An 18,075-nucleotide genomic window follows, 5' to 3' on the forward strand; every position below is an offset into this window, starting at 1 on the left:
CCCTCTGAAGGTTCTGGACAGTTGGACTGAGGCGGCGGGTTTCTACAGTGGGAGTGGGCCTGGCCGACACACAGATGGTCCGTCTGTGTTCTGTTCTGCTGCTTCAGGTGTCCAGCTACACACTAAGTGTGCGTTGCAAAGTTTTGTGGACACTTCCTGCAGTCAAGGTGTGTCTGTGATGTTATTACTGCCAGGCCCCATTCTGAACTATGGAACCAGCAGAACCATTGTGTTGTAGTGTTTCAAGCCCCGGCATTTTCTGGACAAAGATGAGAATCAGCATGAATACAAAGAATTCCCCAAAGTGGCAGCCAGGGCCACACAGATGATTTAGGAGCTCGTGGGTGTCAGCAGTAAGTGATAGGCTGCTGAGGAATGAGCTGCAGCCGGTGGTGGAATGTGACCACGCACCAGCATTACACATGGAAGCAAAGAGGGATTTTGCTCTCTCTGGTCCACTTAACAGCTGGCCTTACTTGGTAATGCTGGATAAGTCTGTGTTCTGCTCTAATCTGACAAGAAAGGCTTGCTGAGCAGAAACTGAAGTAACCTCGGTGAGCAGCGTTAGTCATCTTTCCTCAGGATCAGGAAAAGACTCGTACACGTCTGCGGTTAAGTGTGGAGCGGGTGGAGGGGGGAGGCGTGACATGGCTGGATGCTGGTAGGAGCTGCACACAGCTCACGCTGCCTTCTACACCTCAGGAACCGAACTCATCCAGATCTCCCCACCATGTGAAGGGCATGTGGGATCTAATGTGGAAGTACTGCATCTCCGTGCGGACCATAAGGTAGGAGAGTCCCGTTACTCCTCTGGGGGAGCGTTCACTCTGCCACTCTATGCAGTGTAACACTGTTACTGAACAGTAGACGGGAACAAAAACACTGGCTTTCACAGTGTAATGGGCGTTTGGCCTCATTTTAGCTCTTAGATACAGCTGTTGATTTGTCATTTCTGTGTGATAAACTGTAGTTGACAGTTTATTACACAGTTTCTTCCTTTTTCAATTTAAAGAATAGTGACTTAATCTCTACAGTTTGTCTTATGACACCTCAGGGAGTCCAGGTTCTTGGTTCCATTCGTTAATGACCCTTTCATTGCTAACGGCCGGACGGCACAAAGGATGTTTTTCTATGTTGTGCCGTCATGATCCACGGGCTGCAGTAGGAGATGGGTTCAAACACAGTGATTTCCCCACTGAAAGGCTAAGATTAGTGGCTCCAGTGGCCTGAGTCAGCACAAACCACTCGCCATTCATAAACTCCTGCTCTGTATTTCCAGCCTGCAGTGCAGAGATGTCCTGCCTCCCCGTGGATCGGGTCGTCCTCCACAATCTCTAATTCCCACTGTATGTGGTGCAACTTGGCCATCAGACATTTTCCGTCTGTGCTGATTTCTCCTGAATCCCACAGTTGCATGTTTTTTCCTCTTGGCTTAGCCTTGCTTCTGCTGGCTCTGCTGAATATGACCACACAGTCACTCACGTGTGCAGCCAACCTCAGGCTCCGTCATTCGGAGTCAAATAACTCCTCATTGGCTCTGCAGCGTTTCCTCATGCACTCCAACTCGAGACTAACTAACAAGAATCGCTTGGCGGCATCATAGAGATCCCAAGATCACTGCTCACAAGCAGGAACTCACTACTGGATCAGAATGTGTCCCCACCCACAGGCTGACAGAACTGCAGGCATAGAGCGCAATGTTCACACAGGCCAGGTAACAGTGACATAGGGAGACACAGAGCCATGTAAGAGATGGCACCAACCAAGACCTGTGTGGGCAGAGTCCTTAAGTACTGAAGCTATGGAGACGGTGGGAAGGAAGGAAATGATGGAACACCAACAAAGCAGATAGGATTGAACAGAGGCGATGGTGCCTTTGGCCGGTCACAGGGATGAACTGTGCCACCAGCTGTTCTGAGTCTGAGCACTGTGTGCGATATGGACACGTCTTTAGCCATTTGAGCTTTTCTCTTCTAAAGAACTGTAGTCGTTTGAATTCACACAATCAACACAACACGGGTTGAAGTTTGAAGGTTTTCGAATTCCTGAAGCCATAACCATTAATCATTAGTCATACACCACTACCCACTTCCCATACAGTACCTTACCAGCCAGCCTTACCAGTGGGCAGCTAGAGTGAGTGAGTGAGTCAGTGAGTCAGTGAGTTAGTTCTTTATTTGTATGGTTATCTGCCTATGCCCAGTGCTTCCCTACTGTTCGTATACACCCCCCGTGTGTGTGCTTGTTGTGGGCCCAGCTTTCGCAGGGTGGACCCAGGCTTTGAACCTGTAGCCTGCTGTATTTTTCTAAAGCCTCGAGCACGCAGGCCCTTTAAAAAGCTCTGCCCGTGAAACCGTAGAGGCCGGGGAACCTGATCCGTCCATTCCAGGCCGGGCTGAAGGAGCACGGGGCATTATTTATGTAAGTCAGACTCCGCTGGAGCTGCAGCTGCCGGTGGAAGCCACCCTCACTAAGCGTGTTGTCTGCTGCTTGTTCCCCACGGAGGGGAAAGTGGTCTGTGCTGACTAACAGTCCGCGTGGACGCCGCTGGCAGCTTCCTGGCAGCAGATTGGAGCCGGCCGTCCCTACCAGCAGACGCGTCCGTGTAGTGAAGGACGCCGGCTGCGGTGGAGGTAAACGGCTGAGCCGTGTGTGTGTGTGTGTGTGTGTGTGTGTGTGTGTGTGTGTGTGTGTGTGTGTGTGTGTGTGTGTGTGTGTGTGTGTGTGTGTGTGTGTGTGTGTGTCACCGCCTCTGACAGCACCTGTGTGTGTGTGTGTGTGCGTGTGTGTGTGTGTGTTTGCATGCGTGTGTATGTGTGTGTGGCGCTGCCTCTGACAGCACCTGAGTGTGTGTTTGTGCGTGCACGTGCGTGCGCGTGCGGGGCGATGGCGGAGGCAGGTAGCACACGGCCGCTCAGGCTGAGGCTGGTGAGGGCGGCTCCACATGCTCAGCTCCTGAATGTGTGAGTCGCTGCTGGCGTGTCTGTCAGTGGAGCTGCTGTGTCTTCAGTTGCTTCAGAGATGGTTGTCGTGTTGTTTCAGCTGTGGCTGCTTGTCAATTTCATACTTTTTCTCAAATAAAAACGTATCAGCTCGCTTTTCTTGCATTGTACCACTTTTATATTTAACTCTTCTGCAGGATTCAACATACTGTACTCTACCCTACATTCTTTATGGGCAGCATTAGAATCAGATGTAATGAATATTTCACAGTTTGAGCGTCTTCTTTCCACCTGTAATTTGATTCGCCTTCTCTTCTCGCAGTTTCTGTCTCACACGAGTAATGTCCTTATTAAGAAGCTTTCAACACCAGTATGCCCAGTACTCTTACAGTGCCTTCAAAATAAAAGCAAACTTTAAATTAAAGTACAAAAACTTATTGTAATGGTTAAGTTACGCAAGTTGTTGTTCTGTAGTTTGATTTAACACAAGATTCAGTTGTTTATTCTTGACAATGATTTTTAGATCCGTAATGTTTTAATCTCAGATAATAGTTCTTCATTAATGTTCTCTAGAAATCTGACTTCAAGTTTCAAATCAGATATTAACTAAGATAAATGAAGTTTTACCACATTTTTAAACTTGATTATTATTGAGCCACGCTTTTTGGTGGTAAACTATGTGCATTCAGTGAAACGAGTTTTTGAAGGAACTTAATTCTTTTGAAACGTATTTCAGTGTGGGAAAAACTGACTTGACAGACTTGCTTGAGCTTTAACGCTGATGCTGCTTAGAATAATGCAGGACCTGGTTGATCATCACACTGTCGACTGTAATATGAGCCTGGGTTTGAATCCTTGGGGCAACTAGAGGCCTTATGAGGAGTTGGCATCATCCTTCCATCTGTGCGCTTCCTCCAACTCTCCTGTGCTTCAGTGATGTGAAGGGTTGTAGTGGGTATCAGACTGGGCCATCCAGCATGGATCCTGCCTGCTGTCCACGGCCACCGGTTTGCCTGCTCCACACCTGTGACCTTTACGAGGAATGGAGGGACTCAGAATGCTGGTTTTGGAGTTTTCAGTAAAACAATGAAATGTCTGAAATCTGATTGATATGAGAAAACATAGAGGATTGAGGTGAAATCAAAAACACTTCTAAATCACCTCTAGATTTCTTTTCTTTTTTTTTTAGATAGTTTTAGATAGATATTTTTTTCTTGCTAAAAAAATGTGTTTTTGCTTTGCTTCCAGCTTTTTTCCAGCACATCAATGATTGACGTTGCCATAGCAATGAATAAATGTCACCCTGGTAGCTTTGATGTCCTTGTAAGTCTTTTTTAATGCTATAATTGGTCCAGCCCAGGCGGCAGTGATGACCCGTGACTCTGTCAATAATGACCGGGCAGTGGCTACATGGGACGCAGCCGCCACCTGGGTCCTCCTCCATCTTTTAGGCATTTCAACGAGGCCAACTCATCCATCATTAATGGTCATGGATGAGTCTGTGACAGCCGGCTTGGCCTGGGCCGGACTCACTTCCCCCCTTCTCTGATAACACCTGCACACACTAATGGCAGAATAGAGTCCTGCATCCACTTATTGGCCACATTCCCTATGACCTTCCTCTTCCAAAAGGCCTGTTTCACCTCTGCTTTTGCCAAATCAAACCTGACGTAGCATTCCGCCTGCTAGCTGAGGGCAGTGTGTGCATGCAAAACGGAACCAACACGTGAGGATTTCCAGTTGAACGGCAGAAGGAACGAGGCCCAGCTTTGTCTTAGCACAAACAGAGCTCACAGCTGCCAGCGTCTGGTCGGCCACATTATGTAATCCTTAAAACATCACTGTGTGATTAGAGTCTTTGCCCCAAACCACAAGCAGCTCAAGTGGGAGGTTTAGAAAGGAAACACAACCTGATAGTCTAATAATGCAACATAATGTAGGAACGCTTTGGCTTATTCAGAGTCAAACCCAGTGTAGCTGCCTGTGTAGCACCGAGCCGATTAGCGGGCTAACGCCACCATTTACTCATAAAGGACACAGATGACTACCACAGGGAAGTGTAGTTTACCAGCCACTTACGAGAGCAGCTCAGTTAATATCACAGGACGCTGTTTATAATGTGCAGCCCGTAGCTAATCAATAGGGGGTTAATGGTTCCTGGAACACCTCCTGCTACTCACCCACGCCCTTTGGCTCAGCATTCTGGGAAAACATCCATCACTGGCACTATTTAGTTGGGGGGCTTTGTTTTCACTCTTTAATTGTATCAGCTGAGAGCAACAGCATATTACCAGCATATAATATTAGTGTTGTTTCCTCAGGAGCAGAGGGAAAGAGAATTAGACGCTTTCCACACTGTGTGTGCTGCACCAGGAGGCTACGTTCTAACCACCATAGATGATGACCTTATATACATACGTTGTGTTATATATGTTTTGCCCCTTTGCCATCCTCCGCAGCTTCTAACCCCTCTCCTTCATCTTCATCTTCCCATCCTCTTCCTCCCTCTTTTATCGTTTGCGGCTGAAGTCTGCAATCAATTAAAGCGCGAGTGAGGCCCAATCAATTCCAGCTCATTTGCAATTCCTCCCAGTTAAACACTTTCCTTTATTTCCAATGTCATAATTAATGCGAGGAGATTGAGAGGAAGGGGGAGGATGGGCTTGAAGAGAAGCATGTATGTGTTGGTGTGCATGTTGTGGTGCTGCTCCTTCAAACCGCAGTCATCCAGCGCCGTACATCACAATTCCACTGTGACATCATATATTTGTTCTTGTGGTCTTTAGTGGTTTTCTGCCAGGATGCTAATGCTGCGACCTGCTGGTGACGGAGCTGAGTGAAAGTGAGTGAATACTTCCTGGGTCTTTCCTCGGTCTTTGCCCGATTATAGTGTTTATATAATTAACACTGAACTGCAGCCAGTGTGTAGTGCTGTGACACGCCATACGATCATTTAGGCTGAAAGCATATGTGCCATGTAAACAACAACACAATGTACGGAACCGAGTCATTAATTACTTTAATACAGGGCCCATGAAATAATCCAGACATGAAATTAACTGTATTATCTGCTGCTTGCTTACTTTTTTCGGTTGGCGTTCCACTCCAGACAGTGTTGAGCAGAACAGGTTAGGCCTCAGTGTTTCATCCGCAGCCTGAAACTGGCAACATCCAATTTATTAAGAGAATAAATAAAAAAAAAAAGATCTAGTAGATACGGAGAAAATGGGTCACGACAGTGAATGGAGCTGGTGAATGTGGACACAGCTGTGTGGAGGCATGTTTATGTGGGACTGGGGGCAGGTGTTGGGCCACTGGTAATTTGCCAGTGGTCCCTGAACACCAATCTGTCTCCTTCTAGCTGTAATGAAAAGGTTCTAAGATCTGATTTGTTTGAGTGTCCCCCTGTGGGCGGAGGTGTAGCCTGGATGCAGACAGCTCCAGTCCACGGGGCGGCTGTGGATTATTGCACTGGGGGCTATAATGTTTTCCTAAGTGTGTGTTTGCATGTTTATATGCTCCATTTTCTGCCTCGCGCTCAGTTGTCTGTTTGATGGATGGAGCTGATAGTGTTTGATGACACAGGAGAGGGCTATTAAAAATTCATGGCAGATTATCCACACAGCAGAGTGATAATGGACATGGGGACATAATGGCTGTCGGTGGTGTGTTCCATCGGCTGCTGGGATGAATTTCACCTCGTTTCACCGTGTTCGTGCTCTCTCTTCCTCCGCCTCCGGTTTGAAAACTGTTCCTCAAAGCGCTAACAATCACATTGTTGTGTTTCTCCTTCATCTGATCTCGCTCCCCTTCTCCAGTTCAAGGCGCAGCAATGAGAGCTGCTCGGAAGAAACGCGCCGCGCACCTTATCGATACAAGCTGCCTTTGAAGAATAGGAGCTTTTTTCATCAAAACAAATCTTTGACTTCTCCTCTTCGAGATTCCTCAGCTTGGCTCTTTCTCACACTTGTTCGCTGTTTGTTTGACGAGAACCTTATCACAAATCTTTTATGGCGTTTCATCTGAGACGTGCAATTAAAATGTGTATTGCAGTGACAGTGTATTCTGCCCCTTCTCAAATGTCCACGTGCAGGTTGTTGTATTGGGTTCCGACGGGGAGCGTGCTGTTAAGCGATCCCCTGTCTACGTGGGCTTTAGTCAGTGCAGAACCTGCTCACTGCCCTGTGTAATGTGCTCCACGCTGCTCTGTTCCCTCAAGATGCTCTATACTATAAAATGAGATGGCACTATAAACATAAAACCCCTTTAATGAGCCACTTGTTCTCTTCAATGAATACATCACGTGGGGCCCATGGTGGCACAGAGCTGCCCTGCAGCAGGATGTGGCCCCTGCACAAGACGCTGAGCACCCATTAAATACAGCTCTGTCTGTGTACACACGCACACGCACGCATGCATGCATGCGCGCACACACACACATTCACACACGCATGCACACACACACATGCACACACACACACACACACACACACACACGCATGCACACACACACACACATACACACACACACACACACACACACACACACACACACACACACACACACACACTCTCTCACACACACACACACACACACACACACACACACACACACACACACACACACACACACACGGTCAGTCAGTGGACCTGACCCAGTGCCTATTGCAGGCTGGGCGGCTCCCTCTCATGCTCCATGCTCCACTACTCGCCTTGCAGGGTCAACCTGGAGCATCAGGCACATATCGCTGCCTGCAGTGCTGGGGGCTGCTGTTAGCTCATATAGCTCATATCCTGTATGAGAGCACAAGCTTCAGTCTGTGTAACAGAGCTCGTCTTCTCCCTGTGGCGGCTTCATGCTGTCGAGCTGCCGCTCCTCTGTTGAAGCCTTCTTTATTTCTATCAACCTGATTTTGCTGCTGTTATCAGTCTTTGTACCAAAAGCCTTGATTCAATGAGTGGATCCAGCAGATCCTCTCGGAGAAGGCTGTTTCCTGACATGTCGTGCAGTTAGAACAGTTGTTGCACTTTACAGCTGGACACCTTGGTCGTGACAAGCTGTCAGGAGATGAGGCGCCCCCCTCACTTCAGCCTTTCTCTTAGTGGCGTTGCAGCTGATGGTGCTGACATGGTGTCAGAAGCAGTGCCAGCACAACCCGCCCGAGCCTCTGGGCTGCGGGCCGCACTAATGAGCTCCCCTGAGTGGTTACCGCGCTGATGGAGATGGTCTATCCTCTCCTCCCCCTCACTCAACATGCTCCACTCTAATTGGTGGGAGAAGAAAGAGACGCTACAGTTACAGGAGACAATGCTTTGGTCAAACGCGAGGAGGAAAAAGATCTATTTCCGCCTCATCACAATGCAAACCCCATCACCCCCATTACAATCTCCAGCACAGGCCTAAGTGTTACATCAGCCAATGTGTCCTACGCCCAAGGAGAAGGACGCGTGTGACCTGAGGGGAGTCAGGTGTTCCTTTTGAAAGGTGCTATAGTCAGTCATAGTCATTTGCCAGAAATCAGCTGTTCTTCTCCTTGTTTTGATCACATTGTTGGTGTCTAATATCAAAGTGCTCTTGGTTTTCTATGTCTGATGTCTGGATTAATGACGCCCTCTGCAGGCCACTCATCCACACAGTCTGAGGAAGTCCAAAGCACCATCTAGTAAAGCATCTGGACAGCAGCTGTGTCAATCATTTCATGTTTTTATTCCAATTTACTGCAAAAGTGCAGTAAAGTCAAAATAAAAATATATCCAAAAGCAAGCATTTAAATGCAAACCGATTAATTATGTAACCATGTCTCGATCTAAATCCCAAATCCTTATCAATTATTTATTTAATCATCCATTTATTATTTAGTCCCATCAATTAATTTTCTGCCTGTGAAAATGAGCTGCTGGTTCCCTGAGCTCCAGCTGTGACCCGTGATCTAACAGATTCATTCCCCAAACATGGATGAGGCACATAAACCATGTGGAAGCACACTTCTCTTCTTCATACTAAAAACAACCAATGACAATAGATTTTTATTATTTTTTACAATATTCTAAAGTGGATAATCTTTTTTTAATATGCTGCTTGTGTTGCCGCACATCTTTGTCTTTGCCCAGAACAGGAGGAAACTGTCCTGTGTGCCACCAGGGGGCAATGTTCTGTATCCATCATTCATGAAGGCAAAGCCGAGGAATGCAAACCATAAACAACCAGTAAGCAGCCAGTCACGCTCACCACAGATGCTTAATCAGCACTGTGCTCCTTAAGAAGGTGTTCATGGCACTGTGGTCCACTTCTTCCCTTCTTTGCTGGGCTGCAGCCAGTCAGAAGGGTCTCTCTCCCAGACAGGGCCCATTCATAGCGCTCAAACAGTGGCACCGGTGTTCACCTGATGACAACGTGCAGCTAGAGCTCGAATGAAAATGGACTGGTGACTTGGTGGATCACAGACACTCACGGTGTTGAACTCCATTCTTTGTGCTGGTGTGATAGAGAAGAGTTACCATGTGTTGGGAGATGAGCAGCCTTCAGCAGGCGTTGCATGGTCCCAAGGGCTGCTGTGTGGTCCGATGCTAAGGAAGAGCTGCATATTATCAATCAGGCTAAACCTGCATCCTGCTCCTTTAACATGTTTTACTCAGGTCAAACTGTAGCAGTGATAAGTTGAATCCATTTCTACTGTCACTGCAGAGGTGCAGATGTTGGAAGCCCATCACCTCTGACACACTGGAAACCGCTCACCTTTAACCAACACACTTTCTACTGTGCAGAATGTACAGCACAGAGCAGGGTTCCCCTCAGTGGCTCATTAAGCTTAGACTGATGTATTGATGGATGCTGTCAGGTGTTGTGTGAGTTGAATTAAAATCAGCTGCAATGATCTCCATCCCCTTTATGTCTGTTTAATAACAGAAACCAGTAGCTTCGTGCTTCTTGCTGATCCTGTTTTCATTTCTGTGTGTATCAAAGGGATAGATTCCCATTGTTTGCGTCTGATGCTCAGGTGCCGTCCACCTGCACGCAGCACCTCACTCTCTGCTTAATGGTGAGTGTGAATCCCACTTGTACAGGCTTACGGACAAATGGTAGCAAGCTGCTTCGCCCTTATCATTATATCATGACGTGCCTCCAGCTATCGTCGTCTTTCCAGCGTCCAGCTCTCCCTCCTCCTGTTTCATCACATTTTGTGGCCCTACATTCAAAAAACACATGAACATTTTACATGTAATTTTATGACGTACATCCTAGGTAAGAAGTGACATTAAATGTGAATGTGAAATATAATATAAATATAACTATTAATATATAAGGTTGATTGGTTGTTGATAAACCCTGAAATATAACATACAAACATAATATAAGTTCTATACAGACTGCTCTGGGGACTCAGTCAGTAGCTTTACCTACAGTATGAAGTGGTGGGTTTGCAGTTCAAGCCCTGTTGATTGTCCTCATGTATGTCTAATATCAGTTAGAACAACTAAATGTAATTAAATTACATAAAGTCTAGGTTTTAGACTTAGAGTGTATACTGACCAACCTGTTTCATTCATTCATATCAGACTTGTTATTTGATGTTTTATTTGATGTTTTTGAGTACAGTATATGTTTGAGCATATTTGCGCATTTTAAAAAACACAATATTTAAAATCGTATTTTTTTCATGCATATAATCCTTAAAAAATTATAAATGTGTTTTATTAGGGCCAATAATCATTTTTTTGAGTGTACAGTGGTTTGCCATCCCTGCACAAGATGCATTTTATTGAATTACAAACCCAATTCCAAAGAAGTAGTAAATTAATAAATACGATTTCTTATTGGATATTACAGTAGCAGCTATGGAGAGACTAAACCAGAATGCTGAAGGAAATGTCAGAGACATATTTGGAGTTTGATGGATGAGATCCATTTCCAGATATCACTTTGCATTATGGGAAAAAGTGAGGCCAGATTATTAGAATTCTGACTCAAAGCAGGACCTTAAAGTCACAACCTCATATAGTCCATAAGGTCACCAGGCTGACAATGTACAAAACCAACAAATTCACTTGGTCACAGTTCTTTTGGACTTTTTTTTACCTGTAGCGCATCAGACTCGTCAGCAGCTAGTTGTAGTTGTTTTTGTGTTCAGCCCCTTTGAACAGCTCGCTAAGTGTGACAAGGAAAGCTTAAAACCTTGTCAGTGTTTTTATAGCCCAAGCTGAACTGGCTAAACGGGGACGCCACCTGTCAGAAGGAGCCATTAGTGGGAAATCCCATTACCAGTAATCCTATAGGCCCAGTGTTAAGAGGACAGCAGCTAGTCTCCACTTTCTCCCTCCCACACTGGCGCTGCTGCGTCAGTCACTGCGGCGACAGGTCCCTGGTGTTAGGGTTGAATGGGAGCAGGACCCGCGGCGACCGACCTCCAGGTGGACGGTGACACTGCATGCAGGTCTGCAGCCACAGCAGCTGACAGCAGTGACGACTGTGAGTATGTGCATCCACTTGTTTGTCCTTATTGGAACTTGTGAAATGACGTACCAACACGCCTGAGCTGAGCTGAGGTTTAGTAGTTTCTGTAGAGAACCATCAAGATGGATGGAGCCTTCAAACGTTTGCAACACTTTATTATTAATGGGTGTTGAATCCAAGAAGTCATGGAATTCTGGCAAAGCAACATTATGTAAGGTCAGAATTCTGGTGCTACTGACTGTGGTGACTGTGGAGGAGGACAGTTAGTGTGTGTCATCCTTCACTCATTGTTGACTGAATGTCTAATTGTAGTTGAACGTTAGCTTCTCGTTTTTCCTCCAGTCTAAAACGTTCAAACAACAGCTGAGATGACACGTTTGACTTGATTGTGGAGTTGAGTTGTTATGTTTACCCAGCATGCAGTATTCATGGCGGCTGGAAGAACAAAGGCCTCGGTGTTTGGCTTGTTTAGGTATGAGGCAGTGCATCAGCTGTACTGTACATGTATGTAGCATGTGTCATGCCTGTAACCAGAGCAGAGCTGGCAGATAAACCCACACGGTGCTGCAGGCTGGCCTCTGTGTTGTGTCTGTCTGAGTGCAGAGGAAGACCTTGACCTTGCAGCAGTGTCAGCAAGAGGCAAGGACTGCTGGACACACAGCTCAGCTGAGAGGGGAGGAGGGAGCGGGGAGGGAGGGGCTGAGAGGGCGGGCGGGCGAGAGAGAGAGAGAGGCTGTGAGCACACGAGCAGAGAGGGAGAGGCTGGGGCGGGCGAGCGGAGTGTGTGGTGGAGCTGGAGGTGGATGTGTGAGGACGGTCCCTCGCGTTCAGCTGCCCCCGACGCCTCGCCTCTCTTTACCGGTAGGGATGCTGCTCGTTTCACACCTTCATCTTGTGTTATGGGGGCACTTTAGCTTGTGTGCGTCCGGTGGAGGTGAGCCCAGGCAGGTGTGAGGCAGAGAGGACTGCAGCAGCTGCCTGACACGTCCCCAGCCGGCCGACATGGCAGCTGATGGAGCTGGAGGACAGACCCAGCTCTGCAACGTGGAGACGGTGACACATCAGTCTGGTTCAGTCCCGCCTTCGTAGCTCAATGACTCGTGCTGTGTGCATTTGGGGACGTTTATAAATGGAGTCTTTAGCAACTTTGCTGTGTCGCTGTAAGTGCTGGCATGAGCAGTTCATTTATTGATACAGCCACTTCCTGCTCTGTGCCTCACATTCTCCATAGTACTACTGGCCCTCAGCCTCACTGGTACAGTAGTAGCTATGGACATGTGGGACACACCTCCCTGAGCCTGAGGGATGTTGACATGGTTGGAACTGCCCTGCCCTCTTTTCTGGGAAACGATGATAAGAATGATATAAAAAGCTTCCTCCCTTCCTGTACTTTTGATACATTGTTCAGTTCACCTTCTCATCTCCTCTCTCTTCATCATAGTCGTAACCATATATTTACGCAGGGAAATGCTGACTGGTGAAGTCATTTTCTGGACGGGAAAGTTGCCTAGATTGTAGTGTTGTTGCTAGATATGAATGAAACCAGGTCCTTTATGTCTGGGTGTGGTGCAGCTGGATGTACTGATCCATTTAATAACCAGGAGTAAATGAAGCCTAAACACGTATCCCTGTCAGTAATCACACCTCTGACATGAGATAATCAGTTGCTTTCCCTTGTGATAAACAATGACTTGCATGTTGTAACATGCAAGTCATGTAAGTCATGTGGGTCCTCCCCTGATGAGTGGGGACACGGAGAGGATGTGTGGGTCCAAAGGTTAGGAGAAGGTGAGCTGGATCTAAAGGGGCATGAAGAGTCAGACAGAGGTCTCTATCACACATGCAGTAAGCATTTTACCTGTGTGTGTGTGTGTGTGTGTGTGTGTGTGTGTGTGTGTGTGTGTGTGTGTGTGTGTGTGTGTGTGTGTGTGTGTGTGTGTGTGTGTGTGTGCGTGCGCGCGCGCGTGCGTGCGTGCGTGCGTGCGTGCGTGCGTGCGTGCGTGTGTGTAGTGGACAGTAGAGTAACATGCTAAACATGACCTCTTACTTCCTGTATAACAGATGGCTGCTCTATCTCACTGCCTTTATGCATTAGGGTGTTCTGCTATTTGTTAGGAGATTTTAAGTGTGGCTGATATAAAGAATAAGAAGGAAACTACACAACTGTTTGATCCAGTAACTACTGCGTCCAGTAACATGACTTAAACCTAAAGGTTCCTTCTTCCTACAAGTGAAGAAGCTGCTGCTGAGTTAGAAAGGGCTCATATGGAAGAAGTGTGTGGCACATGGGACTGTGAACGCCTCACTATTTGCAGTTAAATTCAGGAAAGGATTAAGGGAAGGACGTCTCAAGTTGCTCTCGGAGCTATATTTGTTCCCCCACTGTTTAACTGCAGCTACTTCCTTATTTATTGGAGTTCAGCCGTGGTGTCAGGTCACACAAAGAGAAGGAGTGCTGCACTGTCAGGCGTGAGGTGATATCATGGTTTCCAGTAAATAAAAAATAGAACTATTACGTTTCAGATGAATGACAGTCAAACTCATGTGGTGACTGGAGATAATTATAGGGAAAACACTTGGAGTTTGGAGATCATGTCACTGCAGGCCAAGAATAATGTCCAATCATCATGGGTGATGAGGAGAGTGACACCGGCTGCCACGCCCTCCTCTGACAGGCAGACCAGTCCAGACCAGTCCAGTGCCGTCACACAAGCTGAGCGCTCGCTGGCAAAGGTGAGCGCTCCTGGGAGGACGGGCAGGAGAAAGGCAGGCGCTGCCACAGATGCCAACAGCAGCAGCAGCAGCCGGAGCCAGCGAGTAGACAGAGGCGCTGCCTGTGCTGCCCCCCCCCCCACACACACACAGACACACACACACACAGACACACACACAGACAGGCAGGGTGCTCCACCACCCACGCCTCAGCGTTCAGTGTAGGACAGTAGACACTGTTGGGGCTCGAACTGAGACTTCAGAATGAAGGTAGGTCTTGATTTGTCTATTTGAAAACCTCTGTTCATTTGGCTGTAATAGTCGGAGCTCCTGCTTTTTCCGCTGCTGTGACATTTTGTCCTGACCTGCAGCAGATGCTTTGGCTTGTCCTTCATGGTAGATGGAGGATGTTTTAGTGCCTTGCAGCAGACGCTGCACATCTGCTGCCCCTCCTCAGCTCCTGTTTCTTCTACCTGCTCTGTCAGATGTGGAGGCTGTGGGCTGGGATCACAAACAGACCCTCAGCGGTCTGTCGTCAGTTCACAGGTCGTCTGTGAGGACGCGTTCTAGTGTCCCAACGACTGCGTGAAACTGTTAACCCAGTGCCGACCTGGTGTCATGACCGCAGCTTTAAAGGTGTAGATCTGGAGCTTGAACCAGGAGCACACTTACTGTACACACATCCAGCGCGGCTCCAGTCTTCACTCCACCTGGAATTTGAACTTCAGCCAAATAGTTTGACATCAGGTGCCACGAATAAATGTCCCTGCATACAGCTGAAGACAGGGGGGGTGGGTGTTTGTGTAGCTGCACAGCCTTGGAAGCACAGTAAAGAAAACCTCAAACTACACAGGACCATCCAACAAACATAACTACTGCAGACTTGGGTGGGAGGAACCATCAAAACAGAACCAGCTGTGAAAATCTAACTTTCCTTTTTCCAAGGCTGCTTCACTGTTGTTGTGAGGGCTAAATCTGATGCATGCCAAGCTTTTATGCCTGGAAAGTTCAGAAGAGACTCACATCATGGCCTGAGTCCCATATTCGCAGCTATTAACCCATGACTTTACTTTTGGATGCATCACTTTTAGTTTTGACGGATAAAATGATGTCATTTGTTTTGTGAACGCTGCCTTCATGTAACGTCAGGTGATGTTGTGTCCCGTTCCACCTGGCCTGTGTGTGTTTGTGTTGTGCTTCTCAGCAGGCGTCCAGACGCACACCGTCTGAGCACGCTCAGCCGGGCTGAAGTTTATGAATACTAATGAAGCTGCAGCGCCTCAGGTCCACGTCACTGCAAGGCGCTCGTCTGTTATGTGTAAACTCAACAAACCTGTTGTGTGTCCGGCCACGTGTCACGCCTCCGCCGCGGCGGACGTTTTCTTGGCTGAAACCTGATATGATGTGGAAGCTGATGATGCAGCGTCTCACTATCTGTGGAGGACATCTGAGGAGGGCTTCCTGTCTCCAATCACCAGATAGCATCAGGATTCACTCAGAACCTCTACAGCGCACACAGACCTGAAAATAACAAACGCTGACGATGGGAAACGACGATAAAGCGTCGGCTGTGGCGCAGCATACTGAAAGTAAAACCAAACACAATCGAAGGATTTAAGCCCAGAATGACTGAAAGATTAATTTTAAAAGAAGACGGGCAGAAATACTTTATTTTCTCTGGGCAAGATTAAATCTGTCTGGATGAATGCAGTTTATTACCATTCATGCTCATCAACGCAGAGATGTGGCTGTGAAAGGAAATGGGCTTGGTCACAAAGTCAGGACTGGGCAGGTCTGATGTAAACCTGGCGCATGGTGGAATCATTCCTCAACTTATCCATTAATACTTTCATTTTCTCTAAACTACTGTATTTCCTTTTAGTTCCTTTATATTTCCAGTTTGTCTTGTGACAGAACCTCCGCGTCCAGTTGTTATTGGACCATCTCTAGACTTAAATAAGGAATCTTATTTGGCTGCACTTGGTCTTCAGTAAAGCAACCAGCCCAGCTGTCTTCACAGTAAGTGAACTTGCTCGCGGGGGGGTCCACGTCTGTTTTCCTGCCTGTACTAGTGATTCAGCTTGCGGTGACCTACACCAGATTTCCATATAGACACGACCTTGCAAACCTTCACCTGCTCGGAACCCATGACCCAAGTTAACTTGTCAACAGAAGACACTTGACTCACACCCGGGCCCTCGGACATAAACATCACTGTTTATAACCAGTCTGCCTCCAGCAAAGGCCATTTGTATTGAAACCGTATCTGAATGTCTGCAGACAACTTTATGACGACAACTGGTTTGGTGACTATAGAGTTCCTTTCAGGGTCCATGCTAAGCTAAGCTGTGTGCTAGCATGTGGCACTGATACACTCATGTCTGTCCAGGGGAGATCCCGATAAGTCAAGAGGGGCAAAGAAAGAGTCTTACATTGTGAATAATATGTCCTTAGATTTTGCATTGTTCCAGAGCGATGACCTAAATTCAGTCCTTCAGCAGCTTTTTATCTGGGACTCAGTGTCTTACTCATCACATCGACACACATCACATACACACACCGACTGCCCTTGTTTTCTGATTCATCCCTGTGTTTAATACTTACAGTAGGTTGACAGATATACAATTGTCTGGAAGGACTGGGAACAAAGTGATAATATGCTGGTAAATAATGTACTCTATTAGCTTCATATTTCTTTCAACATCTGACCTGAAGGAAATGCTGTTGAAATGACACAACATGTATCAGAGCTGTGAAACTGGAGCTGGGCCCGAGCCTGACGCTGCTCAGTGTTTACTGCCAACAACAATGCTGTGTTGCCTGGGCTTTAGAGCATGTAGGCAGCTCAGAACCAGAACAGAGTGAGCGCTACGGCAGGAGGATTAGCTGAGATAAGCTGAATAAGTGCAACCTGCTCAGAGGAGCTGCCCCAGTCACATGCTCGTGCTGCATTCATGTGCAGCTCGTTCTCGCCACGTATGATGTGCTCATGGCCAGCGCTCGCGTAGCGCCAGGAGCAACATGCATGTGTGCCTGAGGAGCGGGGAACCTAATCCTTGCCCCACCCTGGTGGAGCGGCTGGAGGCAGGTCCCTCTGAAGGCCACACGTGGCTCGTTGTGAGCTCCAGGATTACGAGGTTGAACCGGAGCCAAAGAGCTTTACGGCGGCAGTCAGCCTGCTGGACCGGCCTCGGCAACACTCAGATCCATCGTGGGCTTTGGAGCTTGGCCAAAGTGTTAGAACATTCGCTGCCTGGATCCTTATTTCCATGTCTAACCAAACCTACTCCCCAGCGTCTGTAGTCGTAGGTGCCGCTCCAGCTGCAGCGCCAGCATTTAGGACGATTGTTTGAACAGCATGTGTTTGGTTACAGTTTGTTCTGGCTCACAATTAAGATAAGGTCATATAATCTAACAACACGTGATCTAAAACCAAAAGGTGGAGTTGCTGCCTTGAGGGTTTGCTTGGTGAACCCAACGGAGGACTGTTCATCATCCAGGCCGCCTTTCGTTGCTCGCTGCTTCCTCTAAACCTGGAGTCATAGACGCTGTCAGCACAGCTCACCTGGGGCTTGTTGCTGCACCATGTTTACCGCTACGACCTCCTGAGACAGGACGCACCGAGTGTGAAGCCCGTCCCGTCACCGCTGCCCAGCCTGGGCACCACACTGGCTCCTGTGCTGCAGCAGGTGCAGATCTGTACATTGTGTTGCACGTTTTTGCAGTGTTTGTCATGCGCAGGGACTGTGTGTCACACCCACATGACACATCCAATGACAGCATTGTTTCCTTTACTCTTCACTGTGGAAGTGCAGCGATGCCCGAACTACTGGAGTAAAGGCTCACAGACCTGAAGTGAACCTAAAGCCAGTCCAGTCACCTCCTCAGAACCGAGAGGAGTGTGACAGTGGGCCCAGAACATAATTCATAAACATACGTTTATTTAGTGATTCTTACACCTGCTTGTTT

At 47.5% G+C, this 18,075-nt stretch overlaps 1 protein-coding gene across 4 annotated transcripts in view; it reads left to right on the plus strand.

The window, feature by feature from the left end:
• Positions 1 to 18,075, plus strand: part of iqsec1b (IQ motif and Sec7 domain ArfGEF 1b) — a 108,222-nt gene that overhangs the window by 73,122 nt on the left and 17,025 nt on the right. Inside the window, exon 1 of one of the 4 annotated variants that reach the window (XM_055508899.1) lies at positions 650 to 788. The exons of the other annotated variants lie outside the window; for them this stretch is intronic. Within the exon in view, the coding sequence (XP_055364874.1) occupies positions 742 to 788 (47 nt within the window). The 5' untranslated portion in view covers positions 650 to 741. Of the gene's footprint in view, positions 1 to 649; positions 789 to 18,075 lie in introns of those variants that run through there. 4 annotated transcript variants of the gene reach the window in all.

Source organism: Betta splendens, chromosome 5 (genome assembly GCF_900634795.4).
Source record: "Betta splendens chromosome 5, fBetSpl5.4, whole genome shotgun sequence".
Lineage (NCBI taxonomy): Eukaryota > Metazoa > Chordata > Actinopteri > Anabantiformes > Osphronemidae > Betta > Betta splendens.